This window comes from Bufo gargarizans, chromosome 2 (genome assembly GCF_014858855.1).
Source record: "Bufo gargarizans isolate SCDJY-AF-19 chromosome 2, ASM1485885v1, whole genome shotgun sequence".
In the NCBI taxonomy this organism is placed as follows: Eukaryota; Metazoa; Chordata; class Amphibia; order Anura; family Bufonidae; genus Bufo; species Bufo gargarizans.
Window position 1 is genome coordinate 11821201 of NC_058081.1, and position 20412 is coordinate 11841612.

General features: G+C 41.4%; 1 protein-coding gene across 1 annotated transcript; it reads left to right on the forward strand.

The window, feature by feature from the left end:
* The first annotated feature begins 8782 nt into the window (after positions 1–8782).
* Positions 8783–9718, forward strand: LOC122925433 (olfactory receptor 6P1-like). The gene has a single exon (XM_044276793.1). It carries the CDS (start codon positions 8783–8785, stop codon positions 9716–9718), a length of 936 nt encoding a protein of 311 aa, XP_044132728.1.
* The last annotated feature ends 10694 nt before the right edge of the window (positions 9719–20412 follow it).

Below are 20412 nucleotides of genomic sequence, written 5' to 3' on the forward strand. Positions count from 1 at the left end.
TAGAGACACTTTGTTTAGGGTAAAATCAATTTGGGTCTGAACCGAACTTTTAGAAAAATTCCACAAAACTGAAACAAAATAAATCTTAAAAAGGTGTGCTGATCTCAAGTATGGCGGGCTTTAAAGAAAAAATTACATAAATGATTATAAAAATTGTGGATGTTTTCTTTACTTTTCTAATTGGGACAAAGACAACAAGTATTTTTTACGAACAAATAGCTTTAGAAGATATTTATATAGATAGGTGTACACCCAGGCAACTCCAGATGAATATGCTAGTTATCTAATTTAAAAAAATATCGAAGAGACAAAATCAGACAATCTTAACAATAAACTGAAGTATCTGATTATGACTTGTCCAGAAATACATGCTTTGGACAATATTCTCACTATAAACCCGCTTTGGCTGTTGTAATGGACACAAAATTATTTATTGCTAAAATTTACAACAATTAAAATACACGAAGATGGACAAGGTAGTGGGTGGTGAAACTCTCTAAAGAATTGTTATTTTTCATAGATTATACCCTACTTAAAAAAAATACATAATGCTTTGATCCATTTGCCCATTCTCCTTGTTGTGTCTGTGAAGAGTTTGATCATTAATAATGTATCTAGTTTCCTGGACACAGTAACAATCATACATATAGGACGTCATAAAATTTAAATGTAGAGAGGTGTAACCATTGAAGTTTAACATTTTTCTCAGTTCCATAGTTTCCATTGTTAAAGGGGCTGTCCATGCTACAGATATGGATGACCTATCCTTAGGATCTCCACTGATCAGCTGTTCTGAGTAGCTATAGTGCCAGAAACTATAAAGTGTATGAAGCAGAGGCAGAAGACTCTGTACCCTGCGTAGTTTCCGATGATAGCATACTGTAGCTCAGCTCCCAATAACTCGAATGGAAGCTGAGCTGCAGAACCCTTTCATGACCACTGCACAGTATATGGAGCTGTTGGCTTTCAGCTCTGGACACTGCATGGTTTCCGGTAACTACGGCTGCATGAAATAGCTGATATGTAGGGTTGCTAGTTGTCGGGCCCTGACAGATCTGATATTAACCACTTCCAGACCGGGCCATTTGCCTCCTTCCTGACCTGGCTTTTTTGCAAATCTTTATGTGGTAATAACTTTGGAACGCTTTTACTTATCCAAGACATTCAGAGACTGTTTTTTCATGACACATTGTACATCGTGTTTATGGTAAATTTGAGTCAATATATTTCACCTTTATTTATAAAAAAATCCAAACGTTAATAAAAATTTGAAAAACAAATCACTGTTTTCTAAATTTGAATCTCTCTGCTTTTAAGACAGATAGTGATATCTCATAAAATACTCATTCAACATTCCTCATATGTCTACTTTAATTTGGCATCATTTTGGTAATGTTACTTTTTTAATCAACTTTTTTAAGGACCATTTCAGTTCTGAAGTCACTTTGAGGAGCTCACATATAAGAAACCACCCATAAATGACCCAATTTCAGAAACTACACCCCTCAAGCTATTCAAAACTGGTTGCAAAAATGTATTAAGTATTCCACAGGAATTATAGCAAAATTTATGCAAAATTTAAAAATGTAACTTTTTTTGCAGATTTTCCATTTTTGTCAAACAAAAAAACCCTCAATATTTATTACCCTGATTCTGAAGTTTACAGAAACACCCCTTATGTGGTCATATACCGCTGTATGGGCACACTGCAGAGCACAGAAGGCAAGAAGCGCCATATGGTTTTTGGTGGACAGATTTTGCTGGAATGGTCTTAGGGTGCTATGTTGCATTTGAAGAGACTTTGAGGTATCCCCACAGTGAAAACCCCCAAAAAGTGACCACATTCAGTAAAGTTCACCACCCAAGGTTTTTCTAACATGGAATTTTCTGTCATGGTTTTTAAGAGCGCTTACTTGTTAATTTTTTTGTTGACTGAGTTGCATGAGGGCATATTTTGTGCGGAACAAGCTGTCGTTTTTATTGGCACCATTTTGAGGTACATTTGGCTTTCTGGTCACTTTTTATCTCATTTTTTGGGATGTGAAGTCACACAAAAAAGCAGTTTGCTGTCATTTTTCTATTTTTTTTTTTACATAGTTCACTTGATGGGGTAGATCATGTGATAGTTTTATAGATCCCGTTGTTATGGATGCAACGTTTTACACAATTAGAACATTTTTAGAAACAAAATCATGTTTTTGTGTTGCCATTTTCATAGAGCCATATTATTATTTTTTTCTGGCCATGGTCTTTTGTGAGGGCTTGTTTTTTTGTGGGATATGGTGACGTTTTTATTGCTACCATTTTAGGCATTTTACATAAGACTTTTTGTTTAATTGAAATAATGTTTTTTAAGAGGTGAGATGACTTAAAAAAATGCTGTTTTGGCATAATCCTTTTTTTTTTTTTTGCGTCTTTCACTTGATGGGGTAGATCATGTGATATTTTTGTAGAGGCAGTTGTTACGGATGCAGCAATACCAAATTTGTCTATATATATTTAAGAACATTTTTAGAGAAAAAAAAATCTTGTTTTTGTGTTCTTAGAACCATATTATTTTTTTTTAAATGGTCTTGTGTGGGGGCTTATTTTTTGATCGACTTTTTGATGGATTAACACCAAATATGTCTATTTTATACATTTCATCTATTTTTAAAAATGTTTTAATTACTTTAACTTTTTTTTTAGTTTTTTTTACATGTGAAACTTTTTTTTTTTTTTAAACACTTTATTATTATTATTTTATTATTTGACACTTTGGGGACATTTAACTTCACTTTTTTTTCACTATTGATTTCTCCTGTAACTGGGGCTGACATAATAGCCCCAGTTACTGGGGAAATATACCCCCCAGAGAGGCTGTACGGCATAACACAGCGCTGTACAGACTCAGTGCAGGGCTGATCAAGGTCTGTGGAAGACCTGGCAGCTCCTGCACGCCCAAGGCCCTGATGGTCACATGACCACCGAGCCAGGACAGGAAGTAGCACATTGCTTCCTCACCTGTAACCATAGTGCTCCTTGAGCGCTGTGTATACAGCAATCTGGAAGGCAAGAACACCCAGGAACGATCTATGCCTTCTCTATGGGGTGCCCTGCTGTCACTGACAGTGGGGTCCCCGCTTGGCAGCTGCACGATTAGCATGCAGCTGCCATTTATGAAAGGACATTCTAAAACGTCCGATCAGAGATAAACCCAACCGTCCAGGACGTTTATAGCCAAAGGGCGCTCGAGAAGTGGTTAACTTCCTAACAGTCACATTAGAATTGGAAAAACCTTCCCACTTTTTTATTGCTGATTTTTAATATTTGTCTGTAGTAAATCTTGTTGGCCCACGACTCAGGGGACACAATTGCATTTTTAACCCCTTACTTAGATAATTCATTTTAGCCTTAAGAACCAATAATATTTCTCCCGTGTTCTAGCAGTCACAACTTTTTTATTTTTCTTCTATTTTTTTTTATTTTGCAGGATTAGTTGTAGGTTTTTAGGAACCATTCTGGAGTATATATAGTGTACTAAATAACTTTTATTTTTAGAAATAAAGATTAAAAAAACTGCAATTTTAACATTATTTTGTGGAATTTAATTACGGCATTCACTTAGTGATAAAAATAGCATGACTTAGTTATGTCAGTACAGTGATGATAATGCCACATTTCTATATATTTTTTACTATTTTTGCTTTCTTTCTGAAGGCTGTCAGCTCTGCAACTGCTCCAGACTGACAGGGAGGGAGGGTGGGTGGCTGCTTTAACTGCTCATATCTCTGGTTTGGTAGCAGCTAGAGATATGACACTCCAAGCTTTAAAACAATTCCAGAATGACAGCATTATCTTCACTACACGTGAAGATATCACTGTTAGAAATCGGGATGAGGTAAAAGTAAAAGCAGGTTTTACCCGCAATTATTCCCAACTATATTTCTAAGGGCAGGTTTGCATTGGTGTTACGGAATTCTGTTACAGGTTCCGTTATAACAATTATAATTAGCGCTGAGCGTACTCTAACTGCAAAGTTTGGGTACCTGGACTTTTACACTGAAGTTTGGGTTCGGTGTTCGGGTGATTTTATTATTTTCCATTATAACATCGTTATAACAGAAAATAAAAGCATTCTTAAGACAGAATGTTCAATTTTAAAAAAACTCACGTCATCCACTTGATCGCGCAGCCGGTTTCCTCTTTTTTCTTCAGGACCTGCAAAAGGACCTGCGATGATGTCACCACGTTATAACGGAAAATAATAAAGAGAAGTTCGGTTCCCTATTTACTTTAATGGGGTTTGGGTTCAGTGTTCGGGTCAAAATCGGGTCCCAAACCCGAACTTTGACCTGAAGTTTGGCCGAATCTGCCAAACCCGAACCTGGACGTTTCAATATAAGGACGGCAAGCAAAACAGAAGACTTTAAGAGGCATTCCATTTTGCTCCATTCTAATACATATCTATCGGGCCAAATAATGGTTCTGTTTGTTTCCGTTATACATGACAGAACAAAAAGTCCTGTCAACAGGACTATTTTTTCTGCAAAACTCGTTATGCAATTCTGTAAATGATTGAATAGCAGATGGGTAAATGATTACAGGTGTGGTCTGATCAGACACTGGGTCTTGCCGTTTGTTCCTGCCAAGTTTACATATGTCACTTTGCATTTTATTCATTGATTCTTTCACTATTTTCATACATTTTCAGAGAAAAAAAACTATGATAAAATGACAAAAAAACAACAACATGTGAATACCGGCTAAGGTTTTGTGCATGTTATGACTCCAAGCAACCACTGAGGACCCAATTAGCAGATTTTGAGTTAAGCTGCTCCAAAGGTCTGCCACACCAAGCAGGTGAGTGAAAAGGACCAGTGGGAGATGAAGCAGTTCATACAGCCAGGCCATACTATGCACCTCAACAGCTTCCCTCCAGGACTGAAGTAAGACCCAGATGTCCCCAACCCCTATGCCTTTCTATGACCAGCCAAACAGCTTTCCTCATGCCACTAGCCCACACACCTTCAAACCCATTCATGTCCAAGCATCTCTGTTGCATCCATTTCATCCCTTTCTTAGGTATTTTCTTTCCAATTTCACATACATTTAACTCAAGTTTTGACTTGTTGCATCTGAATCTTTGTGTGGTGTTCTCCACTAGATGTCATGGCAGGGCCTGGAGGTCCATACAACTTTTTACTGGAGCAGTTATTTAGGCTCTATGCGCACATTTCAGCCTTGTGTGAACCCTTATAAAAACTGATTATCATCAAACTTTGTTTTAATATACTCTTTTTCCCTATTTCTATCTTTTAAGCATCTAAAAAAGCAAACCCACTTTTTATGTGTTTTTTTATCTTACTGAAATAATAATTATACAAAATATTAAGATACAATTACAATTCTCAAGAGGTCATTTGCTGTTCTATGTTTAGCATACACAGAAATTATTTGAAATTGTAAGTGTCCCCAGATAACCACTTGCAACACATAAAAAGCTCAGAGGTCTCATGTTGTCCATTCATATCCTGTTATGCTTCCCAAGCAGATACCACTATAACTGAATAGACCCATCGGGATGAAAGATCCTGCAGTCAAAGAGCTTTCAGTGCCAAAACTGGAGGTCAAAAGAACTCAACCTTTAAGGTGTGATCTATTATTCTTATGGTAAGGAGATCTATTTGATTGTATTAGCCACATTTGGTTTGAAACTATCTACTAGATATTGATCTTTATGTATGGAATGAAAGACGCATAGACGTATAGGTGCATTGGCAGAGACCCCAGAATAAATAAATGTGTCATGGTTCTCACTAGCAGCATCACAAATGTAGGGATAATGTAAGTTTAGCTAAACACAAAGGTTAGATCATTGTCAGCAGTTCCTTCTGGAGTCGATCAGGCAACAGTAAGATACTTATGAAGGTAGCCATTCTGTCCTCTCCCATGTAAGCTGTTTTTAGTAAGGTTGGGTTGGCATTGTTGGACTGTAACATGACTGAAACTATCCTGTCCTATGATGTCTCCTTGTCCTTTTTCTGCCCTCATATCAGCAGAAATTCAGCATTGTCTTGAAGACCTCAATAATCTGAAACTGGTTGCAATCTGACAAGTCTCTGTTTGTTTGGCTCGGTGTTCCTAACAGCTGGTGGTACTCGTCACATGCATGCAGGCCACAGACTTATGAGATATTGAGGTTATTTACCTACTGGACATTGTTTAGGCATCATGTTACAGATCATGGTCTGATGACTGATTGTTTGTATAACAGCTTTTGAGGGCCACCCGTTCTATTGCAAGTATTGTACATTTTATAGACCTCTGTCCACCAAACATTGTGTCCATGTTATCTGCAAGCTCATGGGTCCAGGCAAACCAATCCATACACTTCAAGTACTGTAGGATCATTGCTTATAAATGATTTCATAAAATATTATAGGAGGCCAAGTAGCAAACTATCAGCAGAAATATTAAGCAGATATAGATCATACAACATACATATCAATATGATGGGGGTACCAGCCTCTTAATTTCTAGTGTTCTCCCACCAGCTAATTATACATCATTAAGCATTCTTTTTTTTTTCTTTTTTTTTATGAGAATCAAACAATTATTTTCCATACAAATCCATATCAAAATCATTATTATTTTTCTTGCTTTTAAACCCAACCCCGTAGTACCCTCCCAACCCTCCCTCCTTTTGCGATGAGTCTCCCTAAAGAGGAGGAGTTAAGGCCAGGAATATTAGAATTTCCACACACCTTATATTCTAGTCCATTTTTCCTCTATATTTCTTTGTTTGTATAGTACCTTCTCATATCTTTTAGTCTTATTGATCAAGTTTAACCATATAACCAGATTTGGAATATTTCGTGAAAACCACACCTGTGTAACCAAGAGTCTTGCCAAAAACATTATTTTATCAAAAGAATCTTTTTATATTTATGGCAATTTATCTTGGAGAGGTGACCCAAAATCCAATATTCCACCCTAAAAGGAATCACTACTTTCAGTTTTTGGGTAATAAAGTTATCAACTGCACCCCAGTATTCTTGTAGTTCTGTACAGAACCAGAACATACCATATGCAAATAATCAGCCCTAGGTGAGGCACACTGTGGACAATTAGAAGTATTTCTTAACCCACATTTATTGAGCCATACTGGAGTGACATAAACTCTATGTAGAATTTTAAATTGAACCAAAATGTGATTAAAATTGTGAGAGACTAAACTTAAATTAGACAATATACTTTCCCAGTCATCTACTTGTATCATTGGACAATCAGCTCCCCAAGCTCTTTGTCCAGGGGAGCGTATATTGGGGAATAATAAAAAATGTATAAAGTTGAGCAATCTTAAATTTGTGACCTAAATTCCCCATTAATTCATTTAAAGGTGCAGAAGTGTCTACCTCTAGTAGATCTTTTTCTTTAACACTAGAAAGTGCCGACCGCACCTGAAGATATCTAAACCAAGATAGATTAGTTATATTCTCTCTCTGTGCTAACTTCAAAAACAAAAGTACATCTCCATTCCTCACCACCTGTGCAACATATACAATATTCTTTTTTTGCCAATACTGATCCCCAACCAGTTCATCTAACACTTGAAAATAATAATTATGCCAAAGAGGGGTACAAAATAAAGATCCCCTTATTCCCAACCATCCTCTAATAGTACACCGGGACTTAGTAAACAATTTCACAGCCTCTCTATAATTCTGTTTTATATTAGATAATTGCCCAGATTCTAATAAGGTAAACATGCTGTCATATGGAGATCTACTAACCAAGGTACTACATAGTGGCCTTTTCTTCCATTCGCAGTAGAGCCATAACTGTGCAGATATAAAATGGCCCTTAAAATATGGAGGATTTAGCCCTCCCTGCCCTATCGGCTTAAAGAGATGTTGCACATTGAGACTTAGGCTAGGTCTACACGACGACATTTGTCGCGCTACAAAAAGTCGCGCGACAGATAGGGCGCAACAGTTGTCGCGCGACATTTTGTTGCACAAATGTCGCGCGACAATTTTTATAATGGCAGTCTATGGTGTCGCACTGCAACATGCGACATGTTGCGACTGCGATGCGACAGTCGCAGAAAAATCCATCTTGAATGGATTTTCTGCGACTGTCGCGTCGCAGTCGCAGCATGTCGCATGTTGCAGTGCGACACCATAGACTGCCATTATAAAAATTGTCGCGCGACATTGGTGCAACAAAATGTCGTCGTGTAGACCTAGCCTTACACGCTTCCTGCACACCACAGAGAAGGTCATTAATAATTCTCACCATTAGTTTAAAAAATGTATCCTGAATCCATATTGGGGAATTCCTAAGAATATAGAGGAGTTGGGGTAAAATCACCATCTTAACTAAGGATATTCTATCGGCTCTGGATAAAAGGAGTCTAAGCCATGTTACTATTTGGACCTCAATTTACTTTACAGAGGATTGTTAAGTAATGCATCATTAAGCATTCTTAACACCTGCGGAAAGAAACTCTTTAGAAACTTCTCTGTTTTTGTTGTCAAGCTATGATATCTTCTGCCTGACCTCAGTTATGAATAGGTTATGGTCTATGCTATTTAAGTATAAAACATGTGTAAAATGTTGAGATGTATGAATACTTTTTATAATTCTATAAAATGATATCAGCATTACAATATATCAATGATATTCTGAATCTGTTAGAACAGAAAAGACTTAACAGGAGTACATAGATCCATCATCAGAGACAAAACCTATAACAGTTTATAATCTTATATTTTTGGAGAATTACAAAAACCTGGCTATGGATAAAGGGAACGGGTCATCAGTCACCGAGCTCTTGCTACTTGGGTTCCCGAATGCTACTGGCTGCAAGGCCATTGCTTTCTTTATCATAATCCTGATTGTTTATATCCTCACACTCATGACAAATATTATGGTCATTGTGTTGGTGTCCATCAAGCCTCAGCTCCATTCTCCCATGTACTTTTTCCTTCAGCAGTTATCATTTGTTGAATCCATGTTCCTGACTGTAATTGTCCCTAAAATGCTTCATGTCGTATGGTTTGAAGGAGCTACCATCTCCATTATTGGATGCATAACCCAAACCTATGTGTATTGTGCCATAGGGTGCACAGAATGTCACCTCCTCACTGTCATGGCTTATGACCGGTACTTGGCCATTTGTAACCCTCTTCGTTACAACATCATCATGGATTTAAGACTTCAACATCATTTGGTTCTCTATTGTTGGGTTTCCGGCTTCCTCCTTACCCAGATCACTCTTAATTTTCTTTGTCAGCTTGATTTCTGCGGCCCCCATGTAATTGACCATTTTTTCTGTGATCCTATTCCTTTTGTTGACCTTTCCTGCTCATACAAGTTTGCCTTAAAGTTGGAGATCATGATCATCTCTGTTCCTATCATTGTCATACCTTTTATTTTAGTTATTATCAGCTACACCTGTGTCTGTTTAACAATTTGTGGCATCTCCTCTGCAAAAGGGAGGAAGAAAACCTTCTCCACCTGTAGTTCCCATCTTTCTGTGGTCACCATGTACTATGGAACCCTAATGACTATCTACACAGTTCCAGCTAATGGATACACCTTGCCTATAAACAAATTAATTTCATTTTTGTACATTGTAGTGACTCCCCTGTTCAATCCGATTATATATTGCTTGAGGAATCAAGAGATGAGAGTGATCATGGAGAGGATATTTAGGAAAGATAAACAATAATATGTACAAAAATGTGGAACCTGTTATTTAGACATATTTATTAAATGAATTTTCCAGTTACATTAAAAAAACTAAAACTTTCAACATTACTGCATTATATAAGGAGGATGATCAAGTTCCAAGTGCATTTTGACTCCCCCAGCATTATTGCAATTTTTGACCTGCACCCTGTGTTTGCATTCCAGTGAAAGACTAATGAGGAGTGTCTGTATTATCAGGTCTCTGCCAGTTCCCCTTCCAGCTCGAACATCATAGATACAAACCAAGTAAGCAGTCTCATTGCCGTTTTTGTGGTCTGGACCCACAAGACATGGTCACTGGCCATGTGTGTGATGTGCATTTTGCGGAAAGGAGCATCCTACCCTCTAAAGAACTGTCCTATCCTTGTCTTTAAAACGGACACGAATAGGACATTTTTTTGCGGAGTCGGGGAACAGGCATTCCGGTCTCCTGTCCACATCTTTTGCGTTCCCATTGAAGTGAACAGGTCCACAAAAACATTGTTTGCATGAGCCCTAATACAGTGAATGATAAGGAAGTTTTGTTGGATAAGGGTTTAGGGAATGGGTCCCCTTCCAGCAAAAATATGTTTATTAAAGTAATTATTTAACAGGTCTTCATCAGGATTTGAACGCCATACCTTCTGTATATCAGGCAGAAGTATTACCATTACACTACTATGCTGCTCTGTTGGAAGGGCTGGATTTTTTGTGCTACAAAAGCAATTTATTTCAAAGGTGTAATGCCAAACAAATAGAATATTACTGAAATGAGTGGGAAAATTGGGCCATTTACCAATCACCATAAATAATATATTCACTATATTGTACAGTTTTTAACTTTATTAAACTAAACAAACTTTAATAGTTTTTGCTTTATTTTCTTAGTAACAATAACTTTGAAGAAAATTGTAACTTTTACCAAAATGGCTAGCAAAGCAAACATTCAATTTTTCTGCCATAATTTTTACTATAAAGAATATTTTACAGGTTTTCGTGATACTTGAACTCCAGACTAGAGATTCGCGAACCACTAGTGATTCAGTTGGGTTCGTGTTAGCCACATTTTTGATCAGGCATAAATCAATTCAGGTTGAACCAAAGTGACTCCAAACTGAAAATTGGTATATAACAATCTCTATTCTCCTAGGAGTATATCTTTTTGTCCATTTTTTATGATCGAACCCCCCCCCCCCTCCAAGCTCTCAAACACAATGACAGCAAGAGTAAATCAAGAGACACTGCTTTATGGGACCCAAAAAATAAATAAAAAAATTAAAAAAAGTGACTATGTCTTGATTCTCAAAATGGGGTGAATAACCTGGTAATATAACTGTTACTGGGGTGCCTACTTTGTTAAACAGATAAGCAATGCCATTCAGCCTTGATTTTCAAATTGGGGTGATTAAGCTAATATAACTGTTATTGGGGTGTCCATCTTGTTTAATAGATAAGCAATTCTATTACGCCTTTATTCGGAAATTGGGGTGAATAATAAGTGTTATTGGGTTGTCGACCTTATTTCGTAAATAAGCAATTCCATTACTGTTAGCCCAGTGGTCCGTGTTGGTCCTCCTGCGGGCACAGGCACCAGTCTCTCTTTTTCCCTCCTGCTGTCATGTGCCGTACTGACAACTGTGGGCAGCAGGTCGCTTAACAGTTGTATCTGTGCTCCATGCCAGAGCTTACTTCCTGATTTAGTTCTGTACTGGTTGTTAGGGCTTGCATGGGTGTGTCATCTCCTGTGAGGCAGCATGTACAAGCCCTCTATCTCCTCAACCTATGGTTGGATTGCAGGAAGTATTTAAATGCACTTCTTGCACCAGGAAGGCGCCTAAGAAACTTTTAGGTTCCTAGCTTGTCTAGTTTCTTGTTTGAGCGAAGGTGTTCTGTTGGTTTTTGTCATTCTGTGTAACAAATTTTGAATTAAATATTACGGACTTTGCCTGTTTGCCGCATGTCCTTCTGCCTTTGTACCCTGACTATGCTTCCGTCTGATCAGCCTCTGGACTCCCATCATCCACTGTGTGTATTGTGTCATCTGGAGGTTAGTCCAGTGGGTTCCCACTCTGGTCCCGATTCCCTCGTGTTCTAATTCCCCTCTGAGGTAGCACCTGGTACACCTCTCGGGAAAGTCTCTCCTCACTATCAGAGGTATTGTGTGAAGGACAAGGGGTGTGCTTAGACATCGCCCTCAGAGGGAGTTTGTCATGTAGGTTCTCACCCGCTGCTCATAACAATTAGGCCTTGATTCTCATATTGGGAGGAATAAACAGTGTAATATAACTGTTATTAGGGTGTCCATATTGACATTAAATGACATATGTTACATACATAGTTACAGTATGTCCAACAAAGAGGTGCCAGGGCCCACCAAAAGGATGGGCAGTGGCAAAAATGTTGCTGGAGCTGGCAGAAATAGCAGCAGATGAAGGGGTGGTGGTAGCAGCAGACACAGCAACAGGCCAGAGCTGCCAGTGTCATCCAGCAGTTGTGTTTTGACGATCAATCCCACTGTCCTGGAATGGTTGACTTGGTCTTCAACATCATCTCTGACATCAGACACCCACAGCCAGAAGTCTGTGGGTTCCTGTGACACCACACTTTGTTAGCATGGCCCAGGAACAAGCTCTGTGCCCTCATCTGTCCTGAACCTGCCTCTTTCCTTTTCTGCTCCTTCTGCCAGGAAAGTGATGTATGCCATCGGCTCTGCTCCGCATTTCAGCGAGGAAGATATTACTGAGGACAGTCAGCCGCTGCTGCCCAGCCTACATATGGTGGAGAGGTCTGCTTCTTCTTCCTGTAGGCATGTACTTAGCGATGACGAGAGTCGTGTGGGAGCTGGTGTTGCGAATGGTCAGGGACACAGCCATGAGACTGGTGAGGGTGACATAAGTGATGAGCAGACAGTAGTGGATGATGATGTAGCCGATCACATGTTGGAACCAGGTGAAGAGGGGGCTTCATCATCATCATGAGGGGGTGAGCGTGGAATCTTGCCCGTGAGTCCGCGACAACTTTGCAGCGTTTTGATGAGCCAGAAGGGTGCAATTGTGGCCATGACCCAGCAAAGAGACAGCAATCTAAAATCTGGAGCCAAACATGCTTGGGGTATACCATCTGCTACTCAAGAGCCTACCTGTCTGGAAACAACTAGCGGGGCACAGCTTCACAGAGGCACCAGCAGGCATTTATCATGCAGTGGTGAGGGTAAAATGCCATTTTCGCTGGTGTGAGAAATCTTCATCAAGTCGCCAGAGTATGTCAGCATGGCCATATGTAGCATCTGTGGGCAGAAGGTGAAGCAGGGTTAGGGTGCCAATGTTGGTACCACTGGTCTGCATCAACACATGGAGCGTCACCATAAAGTGGCCTGGGAAAGCTAATGTAGTGGTACAGCCTGATGTATCTCCCAACCGCCACAAATTCTTCCCAAGCAGTCAGGGCTCCACTACCTCAGCAGAGGGGAGATGTGTTTTCTTCCCATCATCTACTGGTCCTGATGCTTCTCCTCCTCCTACTCCTCATCACGCTTTTTGCCAGCAGTCGATCACTGAGGTGATTGAAAAAAGACAACAATATGCGTGCATTCATCCAACAGCGCAGAAGATGAATGTGATCCTGGCCAAGTTGCTGGTACTACAGTCCCTCCCTTTCTATTTGGTTGATTCTGCACATTTCTGAGAACTTATGACTTGTGTCAGGTCAAGGTGGAGGGTCCCATGTCGTCACTACATTTTTAAAACAGCTGTACCAGCTCTGCATACATTCGTACAGTAGAAGGTGGGTCAATCGTTGAGCCTGTCATGTGTCTGGTACAGTTCACGGCAGCACAAAAATTTCTATTTGGTCAGTTCGACAAATTTTTCAAAAAGATTCGATTCAATCTGTACACCTGTATAGGGTACTGTGTCTTGCAGAAACACGCATAGGAAGTCGGCTGCAGTAGTGAAACAGTACTGTGAGTCACTTACAACTCCTATATTATAAAATTATATAACGCAGTGCTACACAAGTATCAAAATATATATCATCTTTAATCATTTACATAAATATTAAAACAGTAGATGGCGGTTGGCGAACACACACAGATACAAAAAACACACAGCCAGCAAATAATTATACGTAATCCACTGGATTGGTTTTAGAGGTAACTAGACCCTGCATCTAATATACGTAATAGTAAAGTGCATAGCGCCAGATCTACTAACCCCAAGGCGACACAGGATCACAGAAAGAAGGTAATACAGTTAACACATTGACCTAAACACCAGCAATAAGTAATGAGAATGAATACCGACCAATGATAAATTTCCTCTACGCGCGTTTCGCATCTCGCTTCTTCAGGGGATCCCCTCAAGAAGCGAGATGGGAAACAAACGTCGAGGTAATTGATCATTGGTCGGTAACGCATATTAGATGCAGCGTCTAGTTACCTCTAAGACCGATCCAGCGGATAACGTATAGTTATTTGCCGATTGTGTGTTTTTTGTATCTGTGTGTGTCCGCCACCGCCATCTACTGTTTAATATTTATTTAAATTAATAAAGATGATAGATATTTTGATACTTGTGTAGCACCGCGTTATATCATTTTCTAGGGAGCCCTTTCTTGTATTGGGGTCAGTACTGTGAGTCAGTATGACATGCAGATGACAGGCGTCGCTCTTAGAATCACTGCACACTTCACTTATTTTGGCAGTTACGGGCCCAAACTGACCAAATAACTCAAATGTGAACTCAGCCTTACAGGTCAATGTCAGCGCCAGGTACTGTATAAAGAACCATGCAGAGGCCCAAGATCCTACTGTAGCGTGAAAGAGCGCACTCCTTTTACATCGCCATTAGACGATTTCACACATTTTGACAGAACCTGTTATACGCTGATACAAGTAGATCACCTGTGAGTGTGGGCTACAATATGTAGGTAAGACACGCAGGGAACTCCGCCGCCACATGGGCGAGCACCTTAATGATGCAATACACATGAAGGAGGCGCATGATGGAAGTGTAACGCCCCAAAGTGGCAATACCACCTTTGCGCCTTGCTACTGTCTTTATTGGTTAACCTCATGTCATTGTGTATTGTATTTGGTCAGGTCCAAACACTTTGCATTTCCTATTTTGCAACTGTTACGTTTAAATGTAATGTGCCTGGTTCACCAGCAAACACAGCAGAGCTACAGTTATCTAGGATGGAGCCTTCCATTCCATTCTATACCCCCTCTGTGGAGGAGTGGGCGAGTGCCACTTCCTACAGGAAGGGTGGGTCTTAGTTAGGAGCAGTCTAGCTTACCCCCTGCTAGGGGAAGGAAGCAAGTGCTGGGCACGTCGCTGTTAGATGTCCCTATGCCTAAGCCAAGCCAGCTAGAGCACCTTCAGCTCTGCTGGATATCAAGGCCAAAGCTTACAGCCTCAGGAGCCAGGAGGAAAAATTCCTTGGCCTACCTTAAGAAACAGACTACAGAGAAGAAGTTGCAGCATACAGAGAAAAGCTCAGTTATCCAGTCAGCCTGTCAGTACAGCAGAGCCAGAGAGCAACAGATGTAGCAGGGACTAGTTTGCATGGCAGAGTTTTAATGCCAAAGCCTGCTGGAGCCAAGATAAAGTCTGTAAACGTTTATGTATAGTTAAGCCGCTATTCAACTTCACCGCAAGGTTTGCACTCAAGTTATTTTTTCATCCCTCAATTACTACCCCCTATTTGTCTGCTTCAGAGCTGAGGCCTGGAGCCCAGCGTATCCAGGTAGGAGCACCATGACACAAATACACTTCAAGGGACATTGTAGGCCACCCTATACCACTCGGCCATTCCTACACCTGGGTACCACCAACATCAAGCATATTACAGAGCCCTAGGTCGCGGGGAATGTTGCAGAAAGACAACTGCCATCAGTTACAAAGGAATTTAACGCGTGTTTAGGCCGCCCAGAGGGAGTGACTGGGAGAAGCGTATTTTGCAGAGAGAAATATGGTGTTTTTTTTTTATTAAACACACTAAGTCCCCATGGCCTGAATGAACAATTTCATTTTGGTTGCTTTCTGTAATTTATTATCCCTTGGTTGTGTTCAGTACCTCTTTTTATTTATTTTCAGCCAGAAATGTCTATTATATGCCCAGCGTATGTGTATGAAAATAGACAGTTACAGCTTTTGTTATATATACCTTGATATCATGATGAGTTGAACTATAGGGGATATAGGTTGTGACTATATAGCAAGCTCTATGTTGTGTCACACACTGTGGCTAGGCTCCTTCCCCTGTACCTGACATGATGACGCTTTTAGGTTGCTATGGTAGAGACTCTTTTTATCGTTCTCCACAAACACCCCCCTTTCTGTCCTCATCTACTCTCTTTGCGTATGCTCCATTGTGGCATTGGCGTAATGACGTCATCTGGCAGGCCAGGAGGCAGGGACGTACAGCGCATGCACTGAACATGTAACCCCTTCAGGACCCTGCCATTTTTCACCTTAAGGACCAGGCCATTTTTTGCAAATCTTATGTGTCACTTTATGTGGTGATAACTTTAAAACACTTTTACTTATCCAAGACATTCTGAGAATGTTTTCTCATAACATATTGTACTACATGATAGTGGTAAATTTGAGTCAAAATATTTCTTTATTTTTTTTTAAATACCAAATTTACCAACAATTTGGAAGAATTAGCAATTTCAAAATTTCAATTTCTCTGCTTTTAAAACAGATAGTGATACCTCATAAAATTGTTATTACTTTACATTTCCCATATGTCTACTTCATGTTTGGATCATTTTGTAGTTACATTTTCTTTTTTTGGGATGCTATAAGGCATAGAAGTTTAGAAGCAAATCTTGAAATTTTTCAGAAACTTTCCAAAACCCAATTTTTAAGGACCGGTTCAGGTCTGAATCTGCAAAAAAAGGGAGTTAGTCAGCACATCCCAATGTGCAGGTGCACGCTGCCATGGCTAGAAACAGAGAAAAAAGGCAATGCAGCAACACTCTGCAAACAAAATAAAGTACAATAATGCCATAGTCACAAAAAATATTCAAGTGCTAATGCTACGCTTATTTTATAAAGTGAGATGCTTGGCAAATGCATTTTGTACAAAACCATTTGGGCTCATCGGTCAAACGTCAAGGCCCCTTTTTTTTTGCAGATTTACAGCACTGGAGATGTGACACTCCAGCGAGTCGAGCACTCCAGACTAGCCTGTCTGCCCCATAGGCTGATTTTAATTAGTTTCAGTATAAAGCTGTGGCCTGCTCTCACTGCATTCAAAAGAAGCCGTCTGGCACCAGGAGAGGTATGGAGTGGGCTCGGCATGCATGTTGGTACCTGCATCCCCTGGAAGTAATGGAGGCCATTATGGCACCAAAAATGATAAAAGGCAGAGTGGACCCAGCATGCATGTGGAACTAACACTTCCTGAACTTTATGGCAGCCATTATTGTGCATAACAGGTAGTATTTAGTGTTAGGTTCCCGTCTTACAGAGATTGCCTTGACGTATGGCAGACGGGCCCAAATGGTTTTGTACAAAATGCATTTGCCCAGCATCTCAATTTATAAAATAAGCGTAGCATTAGCACTTGAATATTTTTTGTGACTATGGCATTATTGTACTTTATTTGGTTTGCAGAGTGCTGGTGCATTGCCCTTTTTTCTGCCCTTCGAGATGGCTTGTCGCCGAGCCTCGGGCACCCGACACAGCTTTACTCAGACTTTTGCCTGGGGCTTCATGACAATATAATAGTGGATTACGGAAGTACGTCCAGGGAGGTCAGAGAGCACATCCGTGTTCTGACAAAAAAAACAACCTGGCCTCCTGAGCCCGCTTAGAGGAAAGGCTGTCAGCAATATGTATGTGGCAGCTGCTTCAACTGCAAAAGAAAGAGGTACTGGAACCTCTTCCGCAAGACAAACAGGCCGCAGGTTGTTCTCAGTACAGGTCTCCCTATCCTTCCAAGGTTTCAGTAAATTGACATGGAAGACCTGCTCCAGCTTCCGCCGACCTGGCTGGCGTACCTTAGTTTACGTTGCCTACTTTCTATAGTATCTCGTAGGGCTCCTGTCACTTAGTGAGGAACTTAATGCCTATGGTCAGTACAAGAATCAAGACCCAATTTCCAGGGAGAAAGTTGTAGACCCAAGCCACTCGATTATAGACCCAACTCTGGGCTCGCTGAGCTGCCTCCATATGCTTCCTAACCAGTGGCAACACTGTCTCTATCCATTCTTGCATTTTGCTGATATATTCAATGGAGTGGTTGGAGTGGGCTGTTGTTCCCATGCCTCCTTGGCTACATCCAGCACCCTTCGGGGGTGTCTGCCATATAGCAGTTCGAAGGGCGAGAACTCGGTAGAGGCCTGGGGCACTTTTCGCACTGCAAACATTAGATAGGACAGAAAGAGGTCCCAGTCCCTCCCATCTTTGGATACCAATCTTTTTAGCATATTTTTTAACATTTAGGTAAATCTCTCCATTAGACCATCCGTTTGCGGATGGTAAACAGACGTCCGGAACTATTTTATGTGCAGTGGACTTAGGTACTGGTCCTATTGAGGTCCATGGCAATTCTCTCGAAGGGTACCTCGATAATCGGAAGAGGTACTAGGGGACTACGGAGGTATAGCTTGGGGCTAGTTATCTGGCAGGTCGGGCAAGACATACAAAATTCTTCCACCTCTCTGAACACACTGGGCCAGTAAAACCGCTGCAGTATATAGTTCTGGGTTTTCTGTAGCCCCAGGTGTCCATTGAGAACATGTTGGTGGGCTAGTTCTCCACCTCCCCAACCATCACATTTTGCAGGGTGGTCTCCTCCTCATCCACAGAGTGGCGGTCACCCCTACCACTGGCCCTTCTGCTTAAGGTTCCCAGGGTTCTGGCACCCTGTCTGAGCAAGGCCAATCCACTGGGGCTGTCCCTGACTCTTGGGGATAGGGAGGTATTACTGCTGGCCACAGGGCTGGGAACAATGGGAAGTCTCTTCCTAGTAATAACTCAAAGTGCAGGTTCGTGGCCACTGCCATCTCATAGATACTCCTGGCGGCAACTGTGTTTAGAGACACCAGAGTGGTGGGGTAGTCTTTTAAGTCTCCATGTATATATAACACGCCGACTTTCTGGCCAGTAAACTCAGTGGGTCGCACCAGACTCCCCTAGTCCAGCACAGCCACTGCAGGAGTGACTCCTACTTCTACGCAAATGTTTGTTATCAAGAGTCTCTGGGGTGCCTGACACACTGACCTTTCTAGCATACAGCGACTGTCAGTATCCAAAGTTTGTGTGCATGGGCTCAGCAAGGTGTGGACAGTCAGCCCTTACATGGACAGGATCATGACACCGCCAACAGATTATCGGGGCCGGATCCCTAGTGGGTACATCCTGAGCGGTCTTTCTCGGCTCTGGCTGCCGGGTCTGGGGCGGAGATTTTCTGGATTTTATTGACCTTCTCCACAGAGAGCCCCCCTGTAGGTTCTTGGTAGCCTCATACCGCTCTACCAGGTCCAACATCTCAAGGGCACTAGCAGGAGACACCTGGCCAAACCAGTGCTGAAGAGGGTGTGGCAAAGCCCCCCAGAACTTGTCAGTCACAATAGGGTCTAGCATAGCAGTAGGATTTAGAAGCTTGGGCTGAAGCCGTTTTTGCAACAGGTGCAGCAAATCATAATATTGTGGTCTCGCTGGCTCGGCAGGATTAAACGCCCACTGATGCACGCGCTGGGCCTGGACCAACACATTCACCCCCAGTCGTGCCTGGATCTCACCCTTGACTTTATTGTAGTCCAGCTCTTGCTCGTCTGGTAAATCAAAGTAAACCTGTTGGGGTCCTGATGCCAGGAACGGAGTGATGTCCTCAGCCCACTGGTCTCGGGGTAGACTCTCCCTCACGGCAACCTTCTTGAACACCACCAGGTAGGTCTTGACGTCATCCATTAGAGCCATTTTGGGGATCACCCTGCGGACGGCTATCCGGGCATTGTGGACCCCCTGTGATGCTCCTGCCGTCTGTAAGGCCATCACGTGTTGCAGCAGAAGCTGGTTCGTTTCTTGCTGTCACTGGTTAGCCTCCAAGAGGGCCTTGATTACACCCTCCATCTTGTCCACTGACACTGGTTGCAATTTAAAGGGCTTAATCCAGGACATAAAACCGTGCCCGGAAAAAAATGAAAAAAACTAATTATTCCAGTTTTACGTCAGCCTCGCTGCGTATGCACACATCATCACCACCAATTGTGGGGATTTGATCTGGTAGGCAGGGTAAATGAACGCAGTACAGAGGCACAAAACAGTTCTTAAAGTTCAGGGTTTATTCACAGAAGCAGGTTAACAAAAACAAAAGTCACCTTAGGTTTTAAGTCATGTTGCTCAATACAGCCGCAGGTACCGCTTAAGAAGGTCCAGTCCTGGTGATTAATTCACACTGTGCTGCTGGTACCATGGAAGACGAACAAGTCCAGGTGTTTGCTGACCTGTCCTCCCCGTCAGGCCGCAAGCCAACACCCAGCCACAGGCCTCACATACCACCTACTGCCATCCCGCTGGCCTTTTAAGACAGTCAGCTGTCAGCAAAGCCTGGACCGGCATATGAGATCCGGTCCAGTGCTTGAACTCACTTGGGTGTCCATCAGTCCAGCAGCACATACCTTCCTCTCCACACCAAACCTTTCACTGTGTCACACAAAGATTTATTTATTTTTATTGT